The 24684-nt window shown below is 54.0% G+C and overlaps 1 protein-coding gene across 1 annotated transcript in view; it reads left to right on the top strand.

Annotated features, from left to right (window-relative positions):
* The first annotated feature begins 21087 nt into the window (after window positions 1–21087).
* Window positions 21088–24684, top strand: part of GAS6 (growth arrest specific 6) — a 33704-nt gene continuing 30107 nt past the window's right edge. The window contains exon 1 of the mRNA XM_077753944.1: window positions 21088–21255. Coding sequence (XP_077610070.1) covers window positions 21094–21255 — 162 coding nt within the window. The 5' untranslated portion in view covers window positions 21088–21093. The remainder of the gene's footprint in view (window positions 21256–24684) is intronic.

Below are 24684 nucleotides of genomic sequence, written 5' to 3'. Positions count from 1 at the left end.
TTGATAAATCCGTAGCCAGACTAACCAAGGGAGAAAAAAAAAAGACACAAATTGCTAACATCAAAAATGAAAGAGGGGCCATTATTACAGATTATAGATCCCATGGCCATTGAAGAATATAAAGGAATATAATGAACACATCTAAGCCCGTATCTTTGATAACCTCAATGAAATGGACCAGTTCTATGGAAGACACTGTCCACCAAAATGCAGACAAGGAGAAATAGATGACTTCAATAGGCCTATATCTATATTAAAGACATTGAATCAATAATTACTAATCTTCCAAATCTACAGGAGACCCAAATGAACCCACTGGTAAATTGTACCAAACATTTAAGGAAGAAATGATACCAATTCTTTGCAATTTATTACAGAATATATAAGCAGAGGGAGTACTTTCTAACTCATTTTTAAGGCCTACCCTAATAGAAAAATAAGAAAGGAAAAATCATACACCACTATCTCTCATGGACACAGATGCAAAAGTCCCCAGCAAAAATATTAGCAAATTGAACTCAACAATGTATAAAAGGAACATGCATCATGACCAAGTGGGATTTATGCCAGGTGTGCCAGAGAGGAAAAATCATTCGATCATATCCATAGATAGAGAAAAAGCATTTGATAAAAACCCGACTCTCATTCATGAGAAAAAGCCTCAGCAAACGAAGAAGAGAAGAGAACCTTTTCAACTTGATGAAGAGGATCTATGAGAGCCTTCAGCCAGCATCACACTTCATGGGGAGAACCTAGAGCTTCCCTCCTCAGGCCAGGAACAAGGCAAGGATGTCCCTGTCACCACTCCTAGTTAACATCGTATGGAGGTCCTCGCTGATGCAATAGGACAAGGAAAGTATGTACAAATTATACCGATTGGGAAGGAGGAAGGAAAACTATCTTTTTTGCAGATGACATGATCGTCCAGGTGGAGAATCCCAACCCCCCACAGTGGCAACAACAATGAATCAAGTGACGACATCCAGGCTGCAGAACCCGAGGTATATTAATGCACTGTCCAGCAATGAATGGCTGAGATTTGGAATTAAAAATATTACATTAGCACCAAAAAACCCCAAAAAAACCCAACAACAACAAAAGCGAGAGAGAGACATGCAGACACATCTTGTTTCATTGTGCTTTGCAGATACTGTGTTTTTTGTACAAATGGGAGGTTTGTGGCCACCGTGCGATGAGCAGATCTACTGGGGCCATTTTTCCAACAGCATTTGCTCACTTTGTGTCTCTGGGTCACATTTTGATAGTTCTTGCAATATTTCAAACTTTTTCATTATTATTATATCTCTTACAGTGATCTGCGCTCAGTGATTATGACTCCCTGAAAGCTCAGATGATAGTGAGCATTTTTTTTAGCAATAAAGTACTTTTTACTTAAGGTTTGTACGTTGTTTTTTAGATACAATGCTATTACACATCTAACAGACTACAGTGTAGTGTAAACATAACTTTTATGTGCCCTGGGAAGCTGAAACATTCGTTTGGCTCTCTTTATTGAGGTATTTGCTTTCCTGGGAATCTGGAGCCAGACCTTCAGAATCTCCAAGGTGTCCCCATCCTTAGGTACAACCTAGCAAAACACATAGATGATGACATCTGTGTGAGGAAGACCACAAAACTACATCTTGCTCTGAAGATTCAGTGTGATCCCGTCAAAACCCCAGTAGGCTGTTAGGTAATTCAGAAGTTTATCTGAAGAGACAGAGGACCTAGCATGGCCAACGCAAACACTGAAGAGCAAAGTCGGAGAATAGGTGCTGTCTGACTCCAAGGCTCGTGGGAAGCACCGTTACTCGGGACAGTGTGGTGTCCGTGGGGGAACAGATGGTGCGTCAGTGGGACAGGAGAGAAGGCCCAGAAGCAGGCCCACGCAAACACAGGCAATTGAATTTTTCCTGTGTTTCCTTCGTGTCACAAAGGAGAAAGGACAGTCTCTTCAACAGATGCAGCTGGGATAGCTAGAAGTCCACGTGGAAAACAACACAATAAATAAAAAGAACCAGACCCTGGTCCTAAGGTAGGGAGTTAAAGGCCTCTGTTCTGATAGAGACACTGTGAAAAGAAGACGACAAGCCGTAGGCGGGGAGAAAGAACTTGCAAAGCACACGTCTGACAAAGGACTGGGATCTAAAAAATATGAAGAACTCTTCAAACTCAACAATCAAAATACAAACAACCCCAAATAAGAAGCAAAAGACCTTAATAGACTCACTCAAGGAGGTACACAGCCGGCAGCTGAGCTCATGAAAAGTGCTCCTCGCCGTCCGGCGGCAGGGACTGCACACGGACACGGCCCTGAGACCCCGGCGTTCACCTGCGAGGACCCCGGAGCACGCACAGCGCCCAGAGCCAGCAAGCATGTGCAGCAGGAGCCCGGCTCTGTGCCGCCGGGAGTGCAGAACCGTGCAGCCTCCTCCCCAGGCTGTCCGGGGGCTTCTCGCAAAGCCAGACATGCTCTTAGCACCCGGCCCAGCAATCACGCTCTTTGGTGTTGACCCAAAGGAGTTGAAAACGTGTCCACACAAAAGTGTGCAAGGATGTTGATAGCAACCTTATATCCTGGAAGCAACCAGGATGTCCTTCGGAGGGTGAACAGGTGACAAGGCTCTCCAGGAGACAAAACTCTGGGGTTGGAGAGGAAGAGGTGTCCCTCAGAGCAGCCACCTGGCCCCTGGTCTCAGGCTCCAGCCTCCAGACCTCATTGTCTGGTGTCTTGTTATGATGGAGACAGTGGGTCACAGGCTTTTCAAAGTGACGTATCCAAAATGAGCCCTGGTCCTCTCTTCTCTGACCACTACCAGGGGCCACCGCTCACCAGGACAGCCAGAGCCCCTGCTCGAGCCCCGACCCCACCTGTTGGAGTAGCTTCTGAAAACGCAGCCGGACTGACGTGGCCCCCCGCTGCCCCCCACCGCCCTGCTCCCAAGGGAGCACCTTCCTGGCTGCCTCGGGGTTGGGGGGGGGCAATCCTTCCTAGAGGAGTTTCTCCGTCCACCCCGGGAAAGTGGGAAGAAAGGCCGCCTCCAACTGTGATGAGCAGATTCCAACCTTCTTCATCCATCGGCCCCACCTTCCAGTTGTATTTTTGTCATTTGTACAATTTCTTAGTTAAAATCTCCCCCATTAGAAGAAAGGTAAACTCAGTGAGAAAGGCATGTTTCTTACTTAACTTTTGCCCTCATCTTCCTTGGCTCCTGGAAGGTAATGCGAACATGACAAACAATCACTGAATGGATGAAGGAACGAGAGATTCCGGAGGGACCCGAGGCTGAGGGCTGGGGGCCGGTGTCCTGGGCGGAGGGAGGTGGGAGGCTCTCAGGAGCCCAAGGGCGTCCTCCACTGCAGGGGGTGGTGACGCCATCCCATCCCCCGGAGATGAGGGCTGCTGGCTGCACTCACACCTGCCAACCCCAGCTCTCTGAGAACGGCGCCCTCTGCCCTGGGGAGAGCGGAGGGCAGCCCTACCCGTGACCCTGGGCCCCCAAATTCTGGTGCCCACTGCACCCCATCCCAGAGGCACAGCAGATTTCCCCTCAGAACTTTGGAACCGAAGCAAAGGCCACTTCGGGCTGGTGCAGCCCTGGGCGGACAGTCCACGGACAGCAGAAGTAAGTTTGTGTGCTCACGTAAAATTGTCAGTTTTGTTACCCAGAACCTCTGTGCTGGACTCTTCATGGTTTATCTGAACTCCGGTTTGAAGAGGGAGCGTGGTGTGGAGAACGGGAATACACGCGGTGGTTTCAATGCGGTTCGTGTGGTGGACAGACACGTGCCCCTAAGATACCCGCACCGAACGCCCAGAACCTGTGTTACCCACAGGCAAGATTGAGTCGGGGATTTTAAGTGGAAGGTGATCCTGGTTATCTGGGTGGGTCCTTAGGCTGGAAGGTGGGAGCCAGGGGGGCTCAGAGATAGGCTGGGAGGTGCTGCCGGTTTGAAGTCAAGGAAGGCGCATGGGTGGAGGGACACGGGTACCCCTGAGCTGGGAAAGGCGGGGATGTGGTCTCCCCAGAGCTCCCGGAAGGAAGCAGCCCCAAGATTCCTTTCCTTTAGACTCTGGCCTCCAGAACCAGGAGATCATAAACGTGTGGGCTTAAGGCCTCCAAAAGCTAACTTTCACTGATGAGCACTCACTGGATGTCAGCTATGTGCAAGCCGATGCCAGAGACGAGAGTCACACAGGTAGGTCCCTGCACCCGGAACGCGGGTCACAGGACAGCCTTCTGTGGGGCGGGATGCTTGACCATGGACGCAGTGACCCGGCAACCACCAGGTCTCGGGTTGCATGGGGGGCTGGATGGAGGCAGCAGAGGGGGCTGAGGCACACGGGGGGGGATGCGGGCAGGTGTCAGCGGCCAAAGGCAGACACACACAGACCTTGGAAGAAAGCTTCCGTGTAGCAAGTACCCGCCGGAGCACCGCAGCAGCCGGTGGCTCTCGGGATACCAAGGAGGGTTTCGGGCCTGGTGCTGTCCGGCCCCCCTGCACACGGACCCTTGTCGGGGGCGGAGCAACTTTCCTTTCCCTTCCGTGCTCCTTCCCTCCGTGGAGGGCCGCCTCGCGTGGAGGGTGGCCACGTGTGCCGGGGGCTCCTGCACACCCTGGTGCCTCCCGCAGCACCGCTGAGCACGCTTCCACCGTGCCTGCTCCTCTGTGAGCAAGAGGAGGAGGTCCCAGGCAGGGCCCTGGCATGGGCCAGTGCGAGTTCTCCCCGGGCCCGCGCCCAGCTGTGGAGACAGCCTGCCCCTGCCTTAGGAGCTGTGCTCGGAGGGCCACCTGCCGCGAGTCAGGAAGGTCTGTGATGGCAGACGGAGGCGAGGCCTCCCTGCCCACGGCCCCTGCACCCTCCAGGCCCCTGCCTGTCTCTCCTGGCGCCAGCACTCACCCTTGAGCACCCTTGTGCTGCAGCCTTGAGCCTGTTTGGTGAGGATGGGGCTGACGGCCCACACTGGGGCGCGGGGGGCCCCCAGGGCACAGCTACAGCAGGGGTGCGTGAGAAGGGCAGGCCCTGACCGGTACGGGCCACATCCAGGGTGTGAGTTTTGGAGGCTTTACAGGAAGAGGGGGCCAGAGCACAGCTGCCTCTGTGACTCCCCCCCCCCACTTTTTCCAGCCTCTGCCCCTGTTCCATTTTGAGGCAAGTGTGTTGAGTTGGAAAATGACACTTGCAGGTGAGAAGAAACCACGGTGGGGCGGTGGGGAAGGGAAGCTTTCCGTTCTGCTCTTGGAGTGAAATTTTTGAAGGATGTTATTAAGGCAGAAGGAAAAACCTTATTCCCTTTTTTGGTAACCCTGCTCGTCCCATTTCTCCATAAAAATCCCAGCCCGGGAAAATCACCAAGCCTCGCACGCTGCCCATAAAAGCAACACCGTGAAATACAGACGTGGAGGGAGGCTGGGCCGTCGAGGAACCGAGAGCTGCGTGCTGGACACTCCCGAGGGCACATCACCCACCGGCCGCGGTTGTGGCAATTCGAGTCTCTACAATGGGCTGAAACACATCAAATATGTAAAATCCAGGAGTTTGTAACAACGCTAAAAATAACAAAAGTCACCTTTGCAGATGCTAAAAAACCAACTCGCTGTTTTGAAAGCTGGTAAATGATGGGGAAGAAAGAAGCATTTCACTTCCCTCCCAGACAGACTGGCCTCAGGGTAGCCCAACAGCTGGGGAGGGGGCATCTCTCCTCTTACGACTCATAACGGTAAAAGGAAGAATAAAATTGGGACGCTTCACATCACAGTGACCTAATGGACTGAGGAGGGCGGCACGGAGAGGCTGGCAGGCCAGGTGCCCTTGGGAGCGGACACCGGCCTGCCTCCCTCTCGCCAGAACCAGCCAGAGAGACCCCAGCCAGGCTTTCCCCACACACGGTAGCGACGCCTCATGCAGGCTGGCACACCCAGCGCAGGAAGCGTAAATCACAAAGAAAGGGAAGGGGAGGGAGACGGAAAGATTAAGAAGGACTTGGAGGCCCTCACTGGAAAACACAGCTACTTAAAAACGTCACCCAGACAGCAGGCAAGTGTGAGCACTGACATCTGGTGACCTCAAGGGGTCACTGGCAATTTTTGGGGGTGCAAATATGGAATTGTGCCGAGCTCTTAGCTTTTATAAATACTTTCTGAAATATTAGGGATGAAACAATATGATGTCTGGGACTGGCTTAAAATAACCCAGCAAGGAAGTGGGTGGGGTGCCGACCACACGGGCCAACGCGGGCTGGCATCGCGGCGAGGGCTCACGGATGACGGGGCTCATGACACCGGTCTCTCCGCCTCATGTGTGCTTCAGCGTTTCCATCGTGAGCCTCGCAGATGTGTGGGTAGCAGACCGCTCTGTGAACTGACTTTCCCTGCAGAGACCTCTCTGCGGCCCCTGGCCGAGCCAAGAGGGCGGGCTTCTGTGAGCGGCGGGCTTGGCGCACATCCCTGGTCACCGAGAACGAGGTCATCTAAGGGACCTCACTGCAATCCGTGGCGGGACATGTACTCCTCGCGGACCTCCTCCACAGCTGCCTGTGGGATCGTCCCTCCTCTGCGCCACGGGCACCACTCGCTCCGCAGGCCTTCCTCGCCCTTCCCGGGGGGCTCGGGGGGGAAGGACGGAGGACACCATGCACTTCAAACAGCCTTGAGGGAGAGCCCGGACACAAACACAAGTCCCAGAAATGAGAGAACCCGTGCTCGCCCGACTCCTGGCGTCCCCTTGGGAGGCGGCTTCACAATCCAAACCCGAACCACTCGTCCCCACCCCCACCCCACCAAGAACAGAGGGGGTCCTCTGCCGCGGACCCCGAGGGAAAGCGCCACCGCTAAATCTGCTAAGCCTGGCGCCCACCCTGTTTACCAACACGCCACCTTGGTCACCAGAGGAAGCGATTTGTTATCGTAAGACAGGCTGCCTGCTGGTCAGATCAGATAAGCCAGGTTGGACAAAAGCGTTTCCTTCGCTGGCATTCCACACTTGACGCTTGGCAGGGGAGCCGGGGGGGTGGGGGGGGGCCCTCGGGTTTTCCAGCCTGGGACTCTTAGCAGACGGAAGACAGCATGCAGGCCGTGCACTAAAACGGCACGTCCTGGGAATGCAGGCAAGGCAGATGGCGCTTTATGTACTCTCCTTCGGTTGCATCTCACCCATCTCTCAGGAACAGACGCGGGAAGCCTCAGACAGACTTGATCAGGACGTGGCCCTGATTTTGTGGCCCCAGGGCATGCCGGCATGACCTCAGAAAACCCCACAGCAGCTTCCCCGGAAAGGCCCCTGGACTGTGGTGTCAGGGAGGGGCTGGAGCTGGGGCTGAGGCATCCTGGGGCACAGGGGACCCACAGAGGGGCCACAAAGGGGCTGTGATTGCCTGGGGCGTGGCCAGGCACCACATGGGCTATTGACGTGATGGCGGTGTGGCTGGCGCCTGTGAGAGGCCTGGAGGCTACCCAGGGGTCCCCATGTCCATGCAGCATCCTCATGCGCCTTGCTGCTGACTTCATCTGATTGAATGGAATGGAAATAAAGTCGTCAATAATATTTTCAAAATGGACCCCATGGGAAAGAAATTAATCATTGATTGAAAAAAAGACATGAAAATGTGTGTGTGGGGGGGCAATGTGGAAAGACAAGAATATACAGAAGCACTATTCACAACAGCCAGAAAGTGGAAACAACCCAAATGTCAATCAGTTAATCCACACGGCAGAGTACTATTTAGTCCTGAGAAAAAGCACACCTTCAATGCAGTCTGCAGCCGGGCTGCAGGACCTGGGCACACCAGCTAAGTGCAAGAAGCCACCCATGGACACACACCGTGTGACGCTGTTACATGAAAGGCCCAAGAGAGGCAAGTCTGCAGATGAGACCCGTGGCTGCCAGGGTCAGGGGACAGGGAATGGCTGCTCCTGATGGAATGTTCTAGAGGTAAACGGAGGGGCACTGCAAATTCACTGAATGCCGCTGAGTAGTTCACAGTGAAATGGTTAAACATTAGTGTAAATATATTAAAATATAAACTAGTAAATATGTATTTAATATATGTAATGGCGTGAAGGACATCAGCCAGTTTTGCATCTGGCCTGGCCCCCTTGCCGACATTCTTTAATGTCTGTGCGCACCCACTTCCGTAAAACACTCTTGGAACGGCTGTATAAAGTTTCTGGTCCCTCTTTAATGAGTTAATAAATCTTCTTCAGCATATATTTGTGTGACAGTGAGGTTTTGGCATTTTACAAACTGCCCTGTCCTCCCCGTGAGGTGCAGAGGAAGCAGGGCCCGAGGGCAGCCCAGAGCCAGAGGCCTGGAGATGGAGNNNNGGGGGCGGGGGGGGGGGCGCAGGGCTGGGGGCACAGATAAAATTGCAGTTGCAGGTGTGATGTGCTGACTGGAGCTGGAGCCTGGGGGTGGGGCCCCATGACAGGGGTCCGTACGGAAGGGAAGAGACACTGAAGAGTGAAGTTGTGCGCCTACGAGCCAAGGCCTGCAGCACGACTCCAGCACCAGGCTGACCCTGGGAGAAGGCCTGCCCGTTGCTATGCGGGGTCTGAAGCCAGAGTGAAAGACGCTGTGGGTGCCCAGCTGCTCCAGGCCCTTCCTCTGGAAACGGGGGCCTGGTTTCACCTGGCTGGGTGCCCAACCTCCTTCCCGGATGGGCCCTCACCCCTTCCCAACACCGGCCACCTACTGGGCTCTCCTCCCTTGTCAGACAAGAGGCTTTTGAGAGTTTCTTTCAGGGACTCCGTAGTCTCTGGTGATCGTGGGTCTATCAGGTAAACCGTGAGTGACAGCTGGGTGTCCCTGGGGCCCCCGGGGTGCCCGCGGTGCCCTCCCTGCCAGCCTGCTCTCCCAGAGAAGCTGGAGGATGGGAAACACCCCAACCACCTGGTGCCCTTGTGCTGAGGCTCAGCACTAACTTCAGTCCTTGCGGCAGAAAAATCTGAACCACCTCCTGATTCCTTGTGTGAAAGGGAATGAACCGTCTGTCCTTAGAGGCAGTTCACCGAGGAAGGTGCTCACCAGCACCGTTTTCTAGATGAACACACTAAGTTACGGGACTTTCAAAGATCCTGACGGCTGTTACAGACGGGAGACGGCAGCAGGCAGAAGAGCAGTGCAGTCATGCTCTCCAACAAACAAGACAACCGAGTCACCTTTGCAATGAGGCCTTTTCAGCCCAAGACGGCTGACATGTCACATGCGCGGTCCGGGCACAGCTCCCCTCCCCCGGACCTCCTGAGGGACAGCCTGGGGAGACGTCCCACGGAGCGTGCGCGGCGGGCAGCGGACGGTCACACTGCCGCGCCCTTCCACTTCTGGAGAAGTCCATCTTCACGCCACAGCCCCCTCCTGGGCCGGCCGACAACTGCAAGCCACACTGTGCTATTGTGGTGACGGGGACGTGTGCTCATCACACACACGTGGCAGGTGCAGCGTGTCCCGGGCCGCCTGTGGCCTGGGAGCCGGCGACACAGCGTCCTGTATCCCGAGAGCCCAGGTGCCCCGGCACGTGCCCTGCTTCACGCCCTTCATACCCTGCGTCCCCTCAGGCCTCAGTGTCCCAGGGCTGGCCCCCCAACAGACGTTCTGCCCCTTCCCTGCGTTAATTCCTGGGGGACGACACCTCTGTTTTGCACACGGGCCTGGAGAATTCTGCCCTGGGTGGCTTGGGGCTGGAAGGACTGTCCCGTCCAAACCGACTGGTCCCCATGGTGACTCCGCTCCCAAAGCGCTCGACGGGTCCCAGCGTCAGCACCCGGTGCCCCGGCTGGGACACGCCGCCTCCACCTGCCCTCCCTGCTTCCCCTCCCGGTGCACAGTTCATCCCAGACGCACGTGCAACACTCTCCGTGGGACCCTCCGTGCCGGCGGCGGGTTCAGCACCCCTGGCTCTGTCCCCAGTCACAGCGATGCGGGAGTGACTTCCACACACGTTCCAGCCCCCGGGGTCGTCTCTGGGCGCCTCCGTGCGGACTCTGCCGGCACACACGTGCTCTTCCTTCTGCCCCCTCCCCAGCCTCCCCCTGCCCGGGGCCACAGAAGGAAAGCGCACGTGAAGTGGGCAGGGGCACCAGAGGAGGGAGGCCGGGTGTGGACGGAGTGCAGGGGGCAGGAGGGGCCAGCAAGGAGGAGGCTTCCAGGGTTATGAGCAGAGGGTCCCGCAAGACGCCGGGCGTGAGGCAGCCCCGGCTCCTCAGTGTTGAACATTTCACGGTGTGTGTGTGCCTGTGTGTGAGTGTGCGTGTCTGTGTGTCTGTACATCTGTGTGCATGTGTGTGCCTGTGTGCGTGCTTGTATGTGTTTGTGTGTACGTGTCTGCGCATGTGTGTGCTGGGTGCACGTGTGACTGTGTGCATGTCTGTGTGGGTGTACATGTGTGTCTGTGTGCATATGTTTGTGTGCATGCGTGTGTGTGTGTGTGCTGGCAGTCCCATGTGCCCAGTCTGGGAGCCCCAGGTCACAGGCCATGCGCCCCACACGGACAGTTGAGCCACCCCAGTGGGTGGGCGGGAGCCTGTGGGGACACAGAGCACGTCCCTGGGGCCGCCGACACGGGGCAGCCGTGGCTGGACTCTCCTGGGGAGCATCCTGAGGTCATGTTGTCCAAGAGCCATAGCGGCGGAGCATCTGGTCTTCAGAGAACCATCTAGAAGCCCTCTCGCGCTGTCCCCACACTCAGAATGACAGCACTTTGCGTCCCCCAGGGACGGAGGCCGTCCTCTGCCCTGCACGTCAGCCCAGGGGGACCCCAGCAGGGGCGCACTGAGCCCACCCGCCGGCAGTGCCCGCGTCCTGGAAGAAGGCAGAGGGGTGGTGCTGGGCACGTGGCTGCAGGCTGGGTCCTCCTGTCCTGACGTTCCACGACCCACGAGTGCCAGCTGTGAGCCGAGCTGGGAAGCGTCTCTGCCCTCAGCGTGGCCCTGGAGGGCTGCTGGCGAGGGAGAAGGCAGGCAGGTGTGCGGCCACACTGTGCGCCCCACCTCACAGGGTCCTCCTGGCATCCGGAGCTCCCAGCTGCTTCCACCAGCCAGCAGGCCCGTGTGGGAAGAGGTGCAGCTGTGGAGACGAGAGAGGCGGCCGGAGGAGCCTGCTGCCGAGGGTGTCGCACAGACGGAGGTGAGCGACCTTCCAGGACACCCTGCGGGAAGCAGGACATACCAGGGCGGATGATCGTGCTGCTCGATGCAGAGACGACGGAAGGGCCGGGTGGCACTACCTGCAGCCCGTCACCTCCAAGTGGCGAGGGCAGGATTCCAACCCAGGGCTGCTGACAGACAGCAGGGTCTGAGCCCTGACCCCAAGGTCACTCCTCTCTAACGTGAGGAACACGACACCTGCCCACCCAGCCCCGGCCTCTCAGGACACAACAGAGGCTCCCGCGGGAATGCCTGCCTCAGTGTCCCCTGTGGGCCACAGCGGACGCTGCCCCTGGACCTGCGCGGAGAGGTTTCTGGGGCCTTTTCTAGAAGCTGGGGCCCAGGCCACTTGCCCCCACCCCCGCGCGGCCCTCAGGCCCAGGGCGTCCTCAGGGCTGGGCCGTCCTGGGCCGTGGAGTGGGTGGAGCTGCACCCGGCCCCACCCACCCCGCCAGGCATGACAGGACCACCCCCAGACATGGCAGCGTGGCCCCTGGGGTGGCCCCGTTGAGAACCCCATGCTGAGCACAAACAGGCCGCGGTGGGGAGTACGCTCCAGCCCCGACGTACACACATTATGTTTCAGAAGGGGTTTCCTTCAGAGCCGGAGCCTGAGGTTTCCTCTGGAAACGGGGCGTCCCGTCACCCCCACCACTATTCACCTTTATTGTCACAGCAACCAAATTCCGAAAGCTACCGCTACTTGCAAGTGGGCCCAGCAGGGCAGCGTGGGGAGAGCCGTAAGACGAGTGGTCGCTGAAACAGGTGGCGGGGCTGACCGTGCCCAGGCCGCGACCAAGGGCCCCGTCTGCACTCACGGCCTCCGCTCTCGCAACAGCGCTATCTGCTCCTTTATAGATGGAGATGGTGCCCCCAGACACGGGCCCCTGCTCGCGCCGCCCACCAGCACTCGGGCCTTCGCTGAGGCGGGAGGAGTCTGACTGCACCATAGGATATGGCAGCAAAGTCGAGAAAGCTGTCAGGGTCACCACCCAAAGAATGGGGTCGTCCGAGGTGAAGAGTCCAGCTTGTGGCCGAGACGGCGGGTTGCTAGTGACACAGGGAAGTGTGCGCGTCTAGCCCTCCTGGGGGTGTGGATCTGGGCCACGGGGGTCTCTCATCTGTGAGCTGGGGAGAACTCACATCTTCCTGCCTCCTCCCGTGTCAAGGTGAACAAGAAAAATCTTGGGGAATGTGTAGATCTGAGCGAACGTGAAAGATCGCTCCTGTGCTGAGTAAGCAGCCACTCCCGGGGCTGACGGGAGGGCCGCCGCCCGCCCTGCGGCCTGTGCCTGTCCCAGGCGGAGCCCAGAGGCGGTGCAGGAAGCAGAGACGGTCAGCAGCCGCGGCTGACATTCCAGGACAGTACCATCTGCAAATGTCACCTGGCACATGGAAAGTCCTGGAAATTTCAACATTTCAGCAAATGGCAACTGAGCAGATTGTCAGTGTCACACTCAAACATCAGGAGCCACAAAAAGGGAAGGTGGGAGGCAGGAGTGAAGCAAACCGCAGACACGCAGGTGCGTGTCCAGGCTCTGCCCTGCATGCCAGTGTCCACGGGTGCCCGGTGCGGCACCTGCACACAGCGGAGAGAAGTTCGGAGCCGCCGGCGCCTCCTTCCTGCCTCCCTGAGTCCCGCACCCACCGCCACCTCCCCAGTCTGTCCCCACCCCACCTCGGGTGCCCAGGAGACAGAGCCGGCCCTTCCTGGAGCCTCCCTGCAGCCACACTGAGGAAGGACCCATGGCAGAAGGAAGCCTCCAGTTGTTATTCGTGGTTACTTTTCTTTAATCTAAAATCCCTGCAGTGTGTTCAGTTCCTCAGCTAACAGAGGTTATGTGAGATGCTAAATGGATAAAAATAAGAACGTTTTCTTGTAGGCTTTGCAAACGCCTCTTGGACATGCAGTCATGTGGGGCAACGGACAGGAATCAGGAGCTGGCCGGGCGAGGAAGCTTGTGTGATCGGTCATCCCACCGACAGCCACTGCCACGAAGGGCAGAGCAAACCCCATGAAGTGATGCCAGCACTTCCGGCCGTTACAGCACGTGTGTGAGCTGACACATGCACTTTCCCGGCACCTGTTTCAGGAGACGTAAACTCATGTTACGGTGCACTCACCCGCATCCAGTACAAAAATTTCTTCTAGAAAAGGGGCATCTGTTGCATTCTGCCTGGCGCTTTTCCCTCCCAGAGCTCTGCTCTACTCTCCCCTGCCCCGAAGGGCTGTGAATCACCCGGCACGTTCCCGCTGGATCTGGGCACACACGTAGCCAGGAGCAGGGCCACGCCTGCCTGCCGAGCCTCTGGGGCGAGGGTGTCGCCAGCCCAGAGCAGTGCTCTGTCTGGGCCGCTCACACCGGAAACGTTTACTGCCAGAGAGCCAGAGGCCGGGCCGTGGTGTGGCCAGAACCCTGAGGTCAGCGCAGGCCTGTGCCGACCAGCGACTGAAACCAGCACACTCCCATCTGCGGGGCTCTGATGAGCACGTCACTGGAGCATGCAGCCTTGGGGCAGTCACCCCGGGGCAATGACATTACGGGGCTGGTGTTTCGGCCCAGACGCAGGTGCACGGGGATGACTGGCAAAATAGTGCTCCTCCAGTCGTGCTTGCTTTCAGGGCCTCCCCAGGCCCGCGAGTCACGGAGGAGATCCCAGCTGGCTGTCCTGGGCACGGCCCCCTTGTCTGTCCCGGGCACCCACACCCTTCCTGTGGTCCTCCCCGTGGGAGCTCGGAGGCTCCCCCATCAAGGCGCATTATAGCAGTTCTCATGTGCTGGGCCCGGAGGTAGGGATGTCTCTTGACTGGACAGCAGTAGCCCCTGCGACAGCAGACAGGCCCACAAAGAGACAGGCTCCTCTCTTCTCTCCCGAGGCTGGGAGGGAGTCTGGAGCGGAAGCTGCGTGGCTAGAGCAGGGCCAGGGCGCACAGGCGGCCCTTCTGTTCATACCTGCCCAGGAGCCCCCACCCACCATCCCATTTCACCATCACATTAAGCCCCAAGGAAGTATATGCTGCTCGCAGATAAGGAAAATACCTGTAAAGTCACCTCTACACCCAGCATGGGGCTTGAACTCACAACCCTGAGATTAAGAGTCACCGGCTCTACAGACTGAGCCGGCCAGGCATGCCACAGAGAAGGACGTTTGTGGTGGAGAAGAAAAGCAGCTTGCCAAAAGCCCCTCTAAGCGGAGGAGGTAAATGTACCTGTCCGGCTCAAGGTCCCTCTTCCAACCTCCTGGCCGTCTGTGCTGCAAACTCAAGAAGACCAGCGCCTTGGACTCAGGCCAGTCTGAGGCTGTATGTTTCAGATGAAGGAAGAGTTAACCAGGTGAGGACAAGCACCCTTGATGGGAAACAGATGCTGATTCTGTGTGTCGATCCCCACAGCCTCCCATAAAAGCACTTATGTGGGGACGTTCAGCACAACACCCCTCGTAAGTCACTGCGACAGTGTCCCCACGGGGGCAGGGTAGGGGAGGTAACCATCGGTACGTCCCCAGCCGAGGGGGCTGGGATCTAGGACTTTTGATTTTAAAGCTGAGAACTTTCCCCTGCAAACCTGGGGAAGACCCCAGAGGACTTATCCATGGAAGGATTTTCATCTTAATGAGGTCTGGTCACCTTCATTCATGACAGTAAGTAGTGTTTTTCAAGCTTTTTGAGCACGACCCACAGTAATAAATATATTTTACATCACAACCCGGATCACAAAATAGATATTGGAGAAAGAAGGAACTCACGTCCAATAAAACTCTGATGTCCTCCTCTATTTTATTCCACGTCTTTAAAACCACTGGTTAACAAAACACTAAATTTTGTTAAATTAAAAACCCCACTAAACCAGTGGGTTGCAAAAAATGCTCTTAAAAACAGAACAAAAGCTTCATTAAAGTATGACCAGGAATGGGGCGCCTCGGTGGCTTAGTCGGTTAAACGTCTGACTTTCGCTTAGGTCGTGACCTCACGGTTCGTGGGTTCGAGCCCCGCGTCGGGCTCTGTGCTGACTGCCAGCTCAGAGCCTGGAGCCTGTTTCAGTCTGTGACTCCCTCTCTCTCTGACCCTCCCTTGCTCACGCTGTCTCTCTCTCTCTCCTAGAAATTAAAAAAATTAAAAAAAATTTTAAAAAAAAGTATGACCAGGACTTCCGCTTCTGGACAAGATAGAGTAACAGAGACCAGATTTACCTTCCTGCCTAGAACAACTGAACAACCAGACAAATGTATAAAATAACAGTTTTCAACACACTGGACATTAGGCAACAAAGGAGTGAACCCTGGGGGCCAGGGAATAAGTGAGGTGGCCTAGGATTGCCAAGGTCTGCCTAGAGGGAGAGGTGAGGCTGCCGTGCAGGGAGAAGGACACACGCAGAGCCAACTGCCCAAGAAGGCGAGGGCAATGCAGACAAAGAACTTCAGAGACCTGCAGAGACCCCCTCAGGTCAACTGATCATCACAAGGAGACAAAGATGGGCAAGACCAAGCTATGATTTTCGATAGCTTGGGTGTATCAAATGCATTTTTAACTTACTATATTCTCAATTTTTGCTGGACTTATCAGCATGTAACTGCATCATAAGTTAAGGAATATTTATATTAAAAAGATATAAGACCTGCTGGTTAATGACCTCAGCTTCTATCCTAAGAAACTAGATAAAGAAGAGAAAATGAAATGCAGTGTAAACAGATGAAAGAAAATTATGAAAATTAGATTGGATACCAATAAAACAGAAAACAAAAAAATAATAGAGAAACAACATTAAACCAAAAGCTGGTTATTTGAGATCAAGACAACTGTTGAATCTCTAGCCAGAAGGATCCAGACAAAAAGAGAAAAGACACAAATGATCAATATTGAGAACGAGAGGCGTCATCACTGCAGATCTACAAATATAAAGGAATATTATAAACAACTTCATGCCAACATGTTCAATAACTTAGATGAAATGGCAAATATCTTCAAAGGCACAGGCTATGAAAGCTCACTTGTGAAGAAACAACCCAAACAACCTTATATCTATGACAGAAACTAATTTATAGGTAAGAACCTTCCCACAAAGACAATCCCAGGTATGCACGGCATCACTGAGAAATTCTGTCAGCCATTTAAGGGAAAAATAACACAAATTCCACACAAACTCTTCCATTGAACTGAATAGGAGGAAGGGAGGAAGCTTGTAACAGCTCGTTCTCTAAGGCCAATGTGTCTTCGGTGCCAAACCAGATAAAGACAATGCAAAAGGGGCGCCCGGGGGCTCAGCCAGTTGGGCTTCCGATGTCGGCTCAGGTCATGATCTCATGGTTTGAGTTCAAGCCCCACGTCGGGCTCTGTGCTGACAGCTCAGGGCCTGGAGCTGCTTCAGATTCTGTGTCTCCCTCTCTCTCTGCCCCTCCCGTGCTCACGAGCTTTCTCTCTCTCTCTCAAAAATACATAAATGTTAAAAAAATCTTTTTAAAAGATAATACAAGAAAATACCCTCATAAACATGGTTGCAAAGATTCTTTTAAAAAAGATTTTTTTTAACGTTTACTTATTTTTGAGACAGTGAGAGACAGAGTGTGAGTAGGGAAGGGGCAGAGAGAGAGGGAGACACAGAATCCGAAGCAGGCTCCAGGCTCCTAGCTGTCAGCACAGAGCCCGACGTGGGGCTTGAACTCAAACCATGAGATCATGACCTGAGCCAAAGTTGGATGCTCAACCCACTGAGCCACCCAGGCGCCCTATGCTTGCAAAGATTCTTAACCAAATGCTACCTCATGACCAGGTGAGTTCTTCCCACATTTGAAAATCAGTCAAGATAAATCACATATTAATGAATGGAAAAAGGAAAATAAAAAAAAAAGATTGTCTCAACAGATACAGAAAAAGCATTTGACAAAATCCAACATCCATTTCTAATGACAAAAACTCACAGAAAATTAAAACTAGGACCTCATCTTGATAAAAAGCATCTACGAAAGGCCTATATCCACCATTAACTTAGTGGTAAAAGACTCAGTTGTTTCCACCGAGGATCAGGAATACCACATGGGGGGGCGCCTGGGTGGCTCAGTCGGTTGAGTGTCTGACTTCGGCTCAGGTCATAATCTCATGGTTTGTGGGTTCCAGCCCTGTGTTGGGCTCTATGCTGACAGCTCAGAGCCTGGAGCTGCTTCGGATTCTGTGTCTCCCTCTCTCTCTGCCTCTCCCCCGTTCATGCTCTGTCTCTGTCTCTCAATAATAAATAAATGTTAAAAAAAAAATTTTATACTGGAAAAAAATTTTTTTAAAGAAAGGAATAACACATAGGACCCACCGTCACCATTTCCAGTCAACATTGTAGTGGAGGGTGCTAGACAGTTAACAGCCAAGAAAAAAAGTAAAAAGCACACAGATCTGAAAGGGGATTTGCTATATTTACAGACAACATGACCATCTATGTAAAAAATTCTATTGAATCTACCCTCCCAAAAAAACACTGAAACTAATAGTTTAGTTAAGCATAGTTGCAGAATAAAAGATAAGTGTACAAAACCCCAAATATTTAAATAATCAGAAATTGAAATTAAAAACATTTACAATAAGATGGAAAAATGGAAAGTATGTGGGAATGAATTCAAAGTGGCTCATAGTTCTAGCTGTAAAATCTAAATCTATAAAACTTCTGGAAGAAAATATTTGTGACCTTGGATTAGGCAAATATAATTCCAAAAGCAGAATTCATTTAAAAAATAAATAATAAATAATAAATTGTACTTCAAAATTAAGAAGAGAAAGAGCAGAGTTTCATTGTTTAATATAATGTAAAACCAAGTTACAGACTGCACTAAATATTTGCAAATCACAGGTCTTGTGTCTGGAAGGTTTAAAGAACTGTTAATACTCCACAAATAATTCAATAATTGGAAAAGCACAGAGCCCAAGTAAAAGGAAAAAAAATATGATAAAATTAAAACAGACATTTCACCAAAGAATATATTTTTGGATGGCAATAAGTACATTGAAATATGCTCAGCATCATATTACTAGAAAAACGCAAATTCAAGTCACAAGGAAATACCACCACATATCTACTAGAATGGCTAAAATTAAAAAGATGAGGGCCCCTGGGTGGCTCCGTCGGTTGAGTGCCCCATTTGATTTTGGCTCGGGTCATGATTTCAGGGCCGTGAGATCGAGCCCTGTGTCTGGCTCTGCACTGACAGCTGGGAGCCTGCTTGTCTTTTTCTCCCTTGCTCTCTATTCCTCCCCAGCTCACACCTGTGTGCACATGCATGTTCTTTTCTCTCTCTCTCTCTCTCCCTTTCTCTCTCTCAAAAAAAAAAAAAAAAAAAAGCAAAACACAACAACAAAACAGACGAAACTTAGCAAGGGTGGGTGGATGCAGCAACTTGAAACTTTCATATACTGCTGGTGGAAACATAAAATGGAAATTCACTTTGAAAAAGTTTGTGAGTTTCTTACAACTACCATACGGTCCAGTGTTATTTCCTCAAGAGAAATAAAAGCTGGTGCGCGCACAACGACTTATGCACGGATGCTCATAGCCACTTTGCTGGTAATAACCAATAACCGGAAACAAGCCAATGTCCATCAACGGGGGAATGCTAAACAGGTGTGCACGTCCACATGGCAGAAAACTGCTGAGCAAAAAAAAAAGAAAAAAGGGAATAAAAAAAGAATAAACTATTGATACATGCAACAATGCAGATGAATCTGAAAGGGGATTCCTTTTATGTAAAACTCTAAAAAATGTAAACTCTTCTCTAGTGACAAAGGGGGCAGTGATTTTGCCTGGGGATGGAGCGTGGGTGGGGCAGGGGTGCTCAGGAGGAGGGATTGCCCAGCGAATGATGGGCAGGCTCTTCGCTTGACTGTGGTGGTGGCTTTACAAGTGTATACGTTCATCATAGATATGATGAAACTTACTATGTAGTTTATTTTCTTTCCATTATGCCTCAATAAAGCTGCTTTAAAAACAAAGAAAACCCAACATGATTGATTTGGTCAGCACCCGGCACACTGTCTTTTAAGACAAAGTAGCAAGTACTCAACTTCGTTTTATTGAGTGGATTCATAAGTGAATGGTTTTAGTGCCTGGAACTCCTCACTCACACACCTGATGGTGGAAGGGAAGGCAGAGCTCTCATTTCCCGACCAACACCTCGTTTCCTACGCCCACACTTTAACCCCACCTCCACACTGTCATCCCGCTTTGCCCTCGGCAAGAGGAGCCGCTGGCTCTTCCCTTCCTGACCGCAGACTGGAGGACAGCGCGTACAAAGTGTCCATTGCGCTCGGTCTAACCTGCCCCTTGTGAAAATGAGTTCCTACTTCATCATGGTGACTTGGAGGTGTATAATCTAGCACCTGACAACTCTTTCCAGTTTGAGTGCATTATCCACATTGTTTCTTATCTATTTTCTTTTTCTGCCTTAGAGCAAATTTTCTGCAGTGGTCGTGGGGTTAGCTTGCGTCAGACACCGTCCCTTGCTCCTCATATTTGCTTCCTGCATTCTGCAGTGATTAGGATGAACAAGTGTGTGTGAATGCATTGTATTAAGCCGAGTCTACATAATGGGAGCTGTTGGGGTTATCATGATACCAAGTCAGCAGAAAGGATAAAGGGGGTTAGCGGCGAGGGGCCTGGGGTCCCGGCTGACAGGTCTGGGGGCCCAAAAGCCTCCTTCCAGTTGGGATCACGCTAATGCCTGGTCACCTGAAGCACCGAGTCCACACTCAGCGCAGACCCTCCCAGAGGGACATGGAGAGGCCGTGACACTCACTCTTACTGGGATCCAACTCTGAGAATCGCATGAACTCTATAAACTCTCTTGGCCAAACACACACAAATAAGAAAATAATTCCAAACAATGTGTAGGAGTTCACATACTTCATGAAATGTATCCGTGGGTCGCCTGGTTTAGAGTCCTAGGAAGTAGGAGAAGAGTGATTAATTAATTAAGGATCTGTGTAAACACACACTGAAGGATTTATCGCCCCACCCAGACTTTTGAAACAAGTTCTTCTCCTTAAGAACAAGCAGGAAAATTAGTGTAGTAAATACTCTTTCTAAGCTCAAGGCGTCCAGGGTGTTTTCATCCCTTGCTGGGTGGTGGGGGAGCGTGTCAGCTGCAGATTGCAGGCGCAGAGGACTTACCTACTAAATTGTTAATTCCTTTCGAAGAGCTTTCTCACCAGTGTTCTCTTCCCCGACTTTAACATGCTAATGCTCATTAACCCCACTTTCAAACCTTGACCTCAGTGAATCCACCATCGAGGACATTTCATTCTCCCACTACAGCTGGGCCAGGGGAAACTGAGGCCTGGAGCGCAGCACAATGACCACGTGACCCACAACGGCGGGCGGGGAAGTGCTGCTGTGTTCAGGCCCCTGCTGGCTGGCTGCGCTTCTGTCCCCCTGGGGAGCAGTTGGCTGTGCTTTGGTTTTATTTGTTTGTGTGTTTTTTGCCCGTGAATTTGCGAAATACTCGGGAGAGAGACAGAAAGTCTTGGTCTCTGAGAACAAGCACAATGTTGCTTTCAGCCTGAGTATTTACTGGGAAACCTCAAGGTTCTCAATGTCATCATTATGGAAAACAGAGATTACAAAAGGAAATAATTTCATCTCGCTCCCTGGACCTCGCTGGGATTCGGATTGACCTCAATTTATATTTCCTTCCGTGGTTTTAAGTCTTGAGAAAATGTGCTGGAGAATGAAGAATCCGAAAAGGATGCGGTGGATTTGGGGTGCGGGTGGCGGTGGTGGGGCGGGACCGGGTTTCAGCCCCGTGAGCCCTCAGGTTGCACCGGGTCATCTGGTCCCTGGGGGACCTGACTGTTATCTGCTCGTTCCTTTACGTGTTCAGGTCAGGCTGGGTCTCTGACTTGGGGGAAGCTCCCTCTCTGGGTCGCAGGGTGTCAGCAGCTGNTGCCGGCGTCCTCCCGGCCGCGTCCGGGCAGCCGTGATGCTGCGGGCGCGCGAGGCGGCGCAGCTCCTGCGGCCCCGGCAGCGACGCGCCTACCAGGTCTTCGAGGAGGCCAAGCAGGGCCACCTGGAGAGGGAGTGCATCGAGGAGCTGTGCAGCCAGGAGGAGGCCCGGGAGGTGTTCGAGAACGACCCCGAGACGGTGAGTGCGCGCGACCGCGGACGCCCTCGTGCGCGCTGCTGGGCAGCCCCGCGCGGACCCCCTTCCCGGCCGCGCACAGCGCGCCTGGGCTGCAGTCGGGCCTCAGGGCCGGACGTGCCGGAGCACAAGGCCAGAGGGGCGGCCCTGGGTCCCGCCCTCACGCCCCCTCCACACCGTTCGGCCCCTTTTCTCCAGGTGACCGCAGGTGCTCCCCCAGCTGTAAGCAGGTGTGCGAACGGGTGCGCCTGGGACCCTGTTCTCTCCATCGGCAGGGCCTCTGAAGGCAGCCGCTTTCAGGGAAATACACCACGTTTAACATGTAAAAGAAATACAATGGCTAAAAGTCTAAAGGGCTTCCTGCGCCTCCCCACTTAGATGGACTGGAAGGGAGGGTGGGCTGCCCAGCCCCTTGATCATCCCCCATCAAGGGGCATGGACTGTGCCTGGAGGAGGAACTGAAAGACGCGGCCTCTGGAATTGCTTGCCACAGCAGGTCCCAAAATACCACAGGAACAGGACCAGAACACGTGTGGGAGGGGTGGGCAGGGGGCGGGGCCCGGGCACCCGCCAGGGTGGGCGCCAGCGTGCGGCCCCTTGCAGCAAGGTGCTCTTTACAAGCAGCTGGTGACTTCGGGAGCCTGGCTGTGCAGGCTCAGGACACATTTCTATTAAAAATGTCCTTGGNGACTGCGCCAGTGTGGACTCAGCAGCTCGCAGCAGCTCTGGCCTCCAGGAGGCGACCCGCAGGACCGTGCGTGTGGATCTGCCCTGGGGCAAATGCCCTTGGAAAGTGCGAGTGTGGAAATTGGATGGGCTTTATACCATGAGGTCAGGGCGATTTCACAGACGTGTTTGGTTTCTACTGGAATTTTTCTTTTAAAGAATTCTGGGATAAAATAAACACTGCATGCAGTAAGTGGAGGGCTCTGTGTGGCCCATATAGGCTTTTCTCTTTGCTGGTGTTTCTCATCATTTGATGTGACAGCTCTTTTCAGGCGGTTGTGAAGCAAGCTTTACGGAGATGGCCAGCCCCCAGCAGTTCCTGGGCGAGTCCCTGCCCTGGGTGGGCTCTGAGAAGCTCCTTTGCTCCAGGGCCATTGCCTTCCACGTCAATAGCGGCACCGCTTCAATCTTCCTGTAAGGGGCAGCGTTGCTGGTCTTTTCTGGCTGTTTTCTGCTTCTTTAATGATGAGTTCTGGTGGCCCGTGAGTCATCCCCTGCAGAGGATGTCTGAGGGCCTACCAACGGGGCCATGTGCCTGACCAGCAGGTCCCCGCCCGGCTGCAGGATGGTGTGACAGGTGCAGTGACCTTGCACGGAGGCCCCGGGATGGGGCTCACAAGGGACAAGAGTTGAGACAGCAAGGCTCCCACTCACCCCTCGGCCCCACCTGGCTGCTTCCTGGACACACTGTGCATTAGCCACACTGTCCTTCTTCCCAGAGCATCAATCCCCTCTCTGACCGTAACTGCTTTTATGCTTTAATTATAACTTTATTTACAAACGTCTCACACAAAGGCAAGAAAAGGAGAGTGCGCTCGGGATCCGTGATTTTAACGCAGCCAGTGCTCTGGGCGCGTTCCTGCCCCAGAGGTCACGGCCTCCCCTATGGCTGGCCCAGCAGAGACCCGCAAACCTCCTTCATGGCAGAGCCGTCCGCAGTGTTCCAGGACTGTCCTCGCAGTCCCTGGCTGCTGTAGTAACCACATCCTTCCCTTTGTTCACTGGTTTTCTGGTTACACCAGCTCCCTTCGGGGTCTTCCCTCAAGGTCAGCTGGGTTGCAGGTCCTCTACCTGAACTTGAACCTTGAGTCTTTGTAGATCATAGTGAAGACTGTTTACTGTGTTTGGCCATTGGCTAGTGGGATGCTGGGAGGAGCCAGGCTAGGATAGGGGTTCGGGCCAGGCTCACCAGCTCCTCCAGGGTGCTCACCCACACCGCCCTGGGGGCACTCCAAAAGGGACCAGCCTGTCCTCAGTGTCCAGCTTAGTGGCAGCCACACACACCTGCCTGGCCCTGGCTCTGCCTTTGGGGGAGTTTATCACACTGCTCGCTCCTGCTGGCAGAGAAGATGGGTCTGCCCTGTTCTAATCCTGGGGTTCTGGGGGCACGCTAGTGAGTGAGCCCCAGGGAGGGAGTGGGGGAGCTCGGCCCTGCTCCNCCCCTGCAGCTGGGTGGGCTTGAGCACCTGGGAGAGCCACCTCTGGGCTTCAGCCGAACTTTCTGGTATTTGGAGGCTTGTGCTGAGTGCCGCCTGCTTGCTGGGTGTGCTCCAGGGTGTTCCTGCCTGATCTGGATTGTTCCAGACTAGCCTGTCTTCCTCTTTGGGAAGGGAAGTGACCTTCACAGCAGGTAGCTACTAGCACAATGGCTCCTTCCTGATTCCAGGGGCTATCGCACACCTGTGCTGGAGAGGAAGGGGGGGTACTTCCTGACTCCCAGACACCCTGGTCACCCTTCTGCTTCCCTCCTGGGAGCAGATGGTCTTCCCTCCTCACTCCTCAGGCTCCCCATTGTCGCCAGAGCTAAAGCTCCTCTGCAGGGCTCAGGGCCAGTTCAAGTCCCTCCTTATCTGTTTCCTCTCACAGGCTACAGTCCCTGCCTGGCTCTCCCTCTCCTAGCTGTCCTCGGTGTTGCTTCCCGTTCACAAGACCCCAGCTGTCTCTGCTGGGATTCTCCTAAGCTCACCGCAGGCCAGCCCACAGAGTCACTTCTACTTAAATCCTTTAATGCTGGCGGGTTCCAGACGCAGGAGGCCATCTCCTTAATCGGCCTTTGCTTCCGGAAAGGGTTCTGGACAAAAGACTTAGCCAGCCCCACCCCACCTGCCTTCAGGCACCTGGGAGACGCCCCTCCTGGGAGCTGGCCGCTGGCAGCCACAGCCTGGTGCTAGGAAGGAAACTCCAGGCCCTGGCCTCAACCTACCACCTCATTAAATTCGAGGTACAGACAGTACTTGCAGTACAGCCAGCAGCACACCTGGAGGGCTTCACGGCACAGGTGCGTGGGCACTGGAGCACTTGAGCTCCTGTGTGCCCCCCCTCGCCCGTCTCTCTCCGTCCGTCTCCACCTCCCACCTCCCCCATGTCTCTTGGATGTGGGGGAGCCTGGTGGTGGCGGTGGAGGGTTTTAGGGGTGCAGTCAGTGCCAGAGCCCTGCAGCGCTGCTGGCCTCCAGGGACACTCTTCTTGCGATCCCAGGTTCTTCCAGGACAGCTTGGGGACAGACACCCCTACAGAGGTGAAAGCCCTGCCTTCAGTCTGAGGCCTAAGAGGTGTCTGTCACCAAGGCTCCAGCAGGGAGGTGGGAGGGGAGAAGAGGGAACCTCGTCGCCACCACCCCCTATCTGCACCATGACTTGCCTTTGCAATGTGGGTGGCCTGGCTGGGGAGGTGACGCCCTGGCTGTGACCTCCAGGAAGGCCACCT

The sequence above is a fragment of the Crocuta crocuta genome, unplaced genomic scaffold, assembly GCF_008692635.1.
Source record: "Crocuta crocuta isolate KB4526 unplaced genomic scaffold, BGI_CrCroc_1.0 scaffold31, whole genome shotgun sequence".
Classification (NCBI taxonomy): Eukaryota; Metazoa; Chordata; class Mammalia; order Carnivora; family Hyaenidae; genus Crocuta; species Crocuta crocuta.
Note: the sequence above shows the minus strand (reverse complement) of the source record. Positions and strands in the feature narration are given on the sequence as shown.